The sequence below is a fragment of the Echinococcus granulosus genome (genome assembly GCF_000524195.1).
Source record: "Echinococcus granulosus chromosome Unknown EG_S00150, whole genome shotgun sequence".
Lineage (NCBI taxonomy): Eukaryota > Metazoa > Platyhelminthes > Cestoda > Cyclophyllidea > Taeniidae > Echinococcus > Echinococcus granulosus.
The window spans coordinates 132,767-137,672 of NW_020170530.1; the positions used below are offsets into that span (position 1 = coordinate 132,767).

Genomic DNA, 4,906 nt, shown 5'->3' on the forward strand with positions numbered 1-4,906 from the left:
CTTCCACTGCCTTGTGTGTGCGGACGTATGTTCCATCGTTAAGTAAACGTCGTTTGATGATTCTCAAACATCCCACTAGACCACTTCACACTGCTCAGGTGCACACAGTGCCTCACCTGTAGGACGTCATCCGTTTTGAGCGTGTTTCCGTATGTGTGTTGGATTTCAGAAGCAGGTGACTGTGTGTCACCTAAGCACTGTGAAGCCTGATGGAGTCCAACCAACCACATTTGATGTCTACAGCTTGCAAGTGTGAGAAGGACTTCATCGGAAGCAGGTAGAACTAGTCGCTCGTATCATGATTCGGTAGGTGAATATTTTCTCATCTTCGTCCCCTTCCTCCATATCCTCTTAAGTGTTAGTCGTCCATACTTGTCATAAGACAGTCGCATTTGAAACAGGCAGTATGTCCATGATTCTAAAGCAGAAATGGGGTTAGTCTGGGCTAGGCATTTGGCTCCTAGAGACAGATGTGACATCCGCAGCAAGCTAGTGTTTCGTTGTGGTTCTTTCACGCATTCACTGAAGTCCACCCATGTGTAAATATGAAAAACCCGATTTGTTCCCTTTTATGTCCTCTGATTCATATGTGATTCTGCTAAGGGGACTCCTTAATCCACTTCCATTTGTGTCTGGATCTTCCGTTTTTTTTTAAGCTCAACGATGTCTCAAGCGCTAGTGATGGTAAAACCATTGACGACTTCGCTTTGGTACGTTTATGTCTTGCTAACTTTCTGTCATATCGCTTCCAGCCCACTGCGGAATTTTGAATGAAAAAGTCATACACATGCATCAATTTACATATTATCACATCACATCAGATAATACCGCAATTATGCTTGTCACTTGAACCACTCAATTATCTTAATCAAAATTGAGAGCTATGACGTTCCCTGTCAATCAACTTTTCTAGATAAAAGACGAAGATTTGAAAGCGTCATCCGAAATCTTGCGAATGAATGCTCCTGAAATGTCCTACATGATAATGGGCCTGATCATCTCTCTTATCTCCGGCGGAGTGCAGGCCAGCTTTACCATTCTCATTACGGAGATCTACAATGTGAGTCTCAATGGTTGAATTACCGTTTAAAGGCATACGCTAGAGAGCTGAACAAGACTTCGCTTTTTTTCAGATATTTCCGCTAAGGGATAATAAAGTAAAACTTCAACGAACCTCCGTCCTTTCTGGCGTCCTTGCTGCCATGGGCATTGTCAGGTTTCTTTGCCTTCTTGGAGGGGTAAGGCATCGTTTCTCCAACCGCTCCAATCCCAATTTTTCAATGCACCTTATCTGGGCGAATATTATGGTCATGGTTTGAGTGAATTAGAAATTTCTCCTTATTCTGGTCCACTATTCCATTGGACAGCCGACGTTCAAGCCTTTTCACCTATGTCAGCCTTTTGATTAAGGAACAGATTTGCTGCCAACGTCACCTATACGTGACGCGTTCTTCATCAGTTAATGATAAGTGACCGAACCACGTCATGGGTGGCAAGAAGACTGGTTTGAGTTGTTCAAGGTCTCATATTCTTAGTACAACTTGAAGTAGAGGGATAAAACTCCTAGACTTTGGTGTTCTGTGTTCTCTCAGACCTAGGATATTCCCACTTACTCTACCACTTGACTGGTAATGACTTCTGTGTGACAAGAGGGCACACGTAGGTTATACCTCCGACTCATACTCTGGTCAGTTACGCAACCACGGGAACTTCACACCCTCTTCTAGGTGGTGAGGAAAAGGGGATGCAGTCCCATCAGCATTTAATATCTATCACCTTTCTATCATAGGGCTATCTGTGGGGCGTAGCAGGTGCTCGCCTAACCAAGCGCTGCCGAGTCATCCTCTTCAACGCAATCTTAAATCAGGCAAGAGAAACCCTGTTGTTACTTGCTTAATTTTCCCTTAAGATCTCTTTATGGTGTCTTTTCCCTCTCTAGGAAGTTGGATGGTTTGACTCCTCCGAGAATCAGCCAGGTACTCTTACTGGCTGCCTAGCTGCTGACGTGCCGACACTTCAGAACATCTCGGGGCGTCGTTTGGCCTCGCTTTTGGAGGTCCTTACGCTGATTATCATCTCTCTCATCATCGCCTTTGTCTACAGTTGGCAAATCGCTCTTGTGGCCTTGGCATACTTCCCCGTTCTCATTGTTGTTGGAGCCTTCAATGTAAGCTTATATCTACTTACCATTGTTTACTTACTATTGTGTAGTGCTCCAAGGTATGGATGACCCACGCTCCAAGACCTAGACCCTAGCCAACCGCAAATTCGTAGCTACATAGGAACTTTGTCTGTCAAACGCACAGAATTACGCGTACATTGTTTTGCCCCACGATGTGGGGTTCGTGTACACCCCCGTTGGAAGGCGTTGACTTCTCTGATCGAGCACTGTTGGATGAAAGAGCCACCTTACCGCTATCAGCACAAATTGGGTCCGCTACAGGGAGTCCAAACTGCGTTTGTTTCTTGACGCATTCTTCTGTCAATATATAGACATTTAGCTAGTTCCTGCGGGCTCAGATCAGGAGGGTTTGTTGGTATGCCAAAACCGTCCTGGTACAGGCTGGTTCACTTCAAAATTGTAAACATTCGAGCTCACGGTGGATTTCGTTTAACATTTCCACATAAGGAGTAGCTCCTTGGGAGATTTTATCTTACGGTATGTTGTGTGTGCCTTAGGCGTGCAGGATTAGGCAGGTGTTTTAAGCTCTGGGTAAATTTTCGGAGAAAGGATCAAGGCTGAGGGCTGGGGATTCAGCTGACCGTCAACTAATTTCTTGATTGCATCAGTGAGAAACCGTTTCGTCCTTATTTTTTCATTACGTGCACGCATGTAGTACCATTATTGCCTTCCATCATGATTGGGAGCGTCTAAACTGCCTCGCGATGACGTGTACACTAAGTATTAAAAAGAGTGAGAGGAATCAGTGCGCGGTACTGCCGCTGCAGCATAGGCCGTGTTCCGCCTTGGCCCAAGCACACATATTCTCCCTACCCGCCGCATTAGTTCCGTTGGTGCTAAAACCATGCCACTCCTTACACGTTCTTACCCAATTGCAGATGACGCAGTATACGAATGACGGATCCAAGGCGAATGTAAAAGGGGCTGGACTCGCCTTCGAAAGCCTTTCTGCTGCTAAGACCATCTTCAGTCTGGGTGCGGAAGCCCACTTCGTGCAGCGATACGAACTCGAAGCTTTACCCCTTAACAAGTAGGCCTTGATACAGAGAACTCTCTTCCTTTTTGCGTCCCCTTCTCTTGTTAGCATCACGAAACATTTTTGAATTCTGATTGGCGGTATTTCCTAAATTTTTAGAAAAATTCTCCTCAGCTCCGCCGCATATGCAGTCTTCAGCGCATTGGCAAACTCTCTTTCAGCCTTCCAGGTGGCCGGTGTATTCTATGCTGGGGGAAAACTAATGGAATCCGGGAGTGTCACTCTTGTCGGTATTTTCCGGTACGCACATATTCCCCACTTTTAACGGGTGAAATGAAGTGAAGTTTCAAACCAATTTTATTATCATTGAGCTATGGGCATGGGCTGAGAAGTAGGACAACAAGATGACCTTTGAACTTGTAGGAATTAAAGAAAGAAAGTAGTTTGATTCCCCTTCCGCTACCACAAATGTCATTAGCCCTCCTCCAACTGCAGTCAACCACAAGACAAGCCTGTAGATATTGTGGTACGTCAGTCTTACAGAAGTAAGTGCTGTAAATTTAGCCGGCGTTTCTGAAGTCCACGAACCTTGCTGGACGTGTTGTATAGTGGAAGGGTAGATTATGGATAAATCGGTACCTGAACTGATAAACAGGAAAAGTAGTTTCTATATCGAGTAAATTTTTCGTTACAGGGCCTATTCAGCAATATCCTTTGCGGCCCAACAGCTGGGTTACGTGGCAGCCTTTGCGCCAGACTCGAGGAAGGCGAAAGAGGCCGCAGGACGAATTTTTGCGATTATTAATCGGGTGCCCAACCTCCAGCCTGATGAGGGCGAATTCCCTGCGGTTCCATTCAAGGGCAGCGTCTCCTTCAATAATGTCCACTTCCGCTATCCGACGCGAAAAAAGATCAAGGTTCTTCAGGTACGATCAGAATCGCATTTTCCAGTGAGAAGACATAACTGTTGATTACCTACACTTGTTTAATACCTCTCTAAGGGTTTCACCTACGCAGTAAAAGCCGGGACAAGTGTAGCTCTAGTGGGCCAGTCAGGCTGTGGCAAATCGACAGTGCTTCAGCTAGTGCAACGCTTTTACGACCCAACTCAACGATCGGCCGCCACAAGCGGAGCCATCTACCTAGATGGTATGAACATGCGCGATCTCGCACCCACGTGGATCCGTCGGCATATTGGTGTAGTCTCACAGGAGCCGAACCTCCTTGATCTCACCATCGGTGAGAACATTGCTTATGGCCTCACCTTCGAGGAGGACCCGCCCTCCATGGAACAGATCATAGAGGCGGCCAAACAAGCCAACGCGCACAGCTTCATTACAAATATGCCTCAGGTCTGTTTCACCTTTTTTCTGGAAAACTAAAAGTGCAAATTGTGAGCAAGAGCGTCAATCACTTGAAGTACTACCAAAAGTTTTCAGGTGTAATCGTAGTTTATTTAAAATGGATTCCTCATTTAGGGTTACGACACACCAGTGGGGCCGCGGGGTTCTCGCCTCTCGGGCGGCCAGAAGCAACGAATCGCCATCGCGCGAGCGTTGGTGCGTAATCCACGGTTGCTGGTGTTGGACGAGGCTACAGCAGCACTGGACAACGAGAGCGAGCGTGTGGTGCAGGCAGCACTGGACGAAGCGATGCGGCGTGGCGATCGCACCACCCTGGTGGTGGCACATCGACTCACAACTGTACAGAACTGTGACTGTATTGTGGTGCTGGAGAATGGACGCTGC

General features: G+C 46.7%; 1 protein-coding gene across 1 annotated transcript in view; it reads left to right on the forward strand. All coding sequences in view use genetic code 11, as the record gives it.

Moving 5' to 3' along the window:
• The window catches only part of EGR_09503 (Multidrug resistance protein), a gene marked incomplete at both ends in the record, with an annotated part of 8,102 nt that overhangs the window by 2,764 nt on the left and 432 nt on the right, over positions 1 to 4,906 (forward strand). Inside the window, 8 exons of the mRNA XM_024498752.1 lie at positions 914 to 1,060; positions 1,134 to 1,238; positions 1,940 to 2,167; positions 3,061 to 3,212; positions 3,318 to 3,458; positions 3,853 to 4,084; positions 4,160 to 4,510; positions 4,637 to 4,877. Coding sequence (XP_024346847.1) covers positions 914 to 1,060; positions 1,134 to 1,238; positions 1,940 to 2,167; positions 3,061 to 3,212; positions 3,318 to 3,458; positions 3,853 to 4,084; positions 4,160 to 4,510; positions 4,637 to 4,877 — 1,597 coding nt within the window. The remainder of the gene's footprint in view (positions 1 to 913; positions 1,061 to 1,133; positions 1,239 to 1,939; positions 2,168 to 3,060; positions 3,213 to 3,317; positions 3,459 to 3,852; positions 4,085 to 4,159; positions 4,511 to 4,636; positions 4,878 to 4,906) is intronic.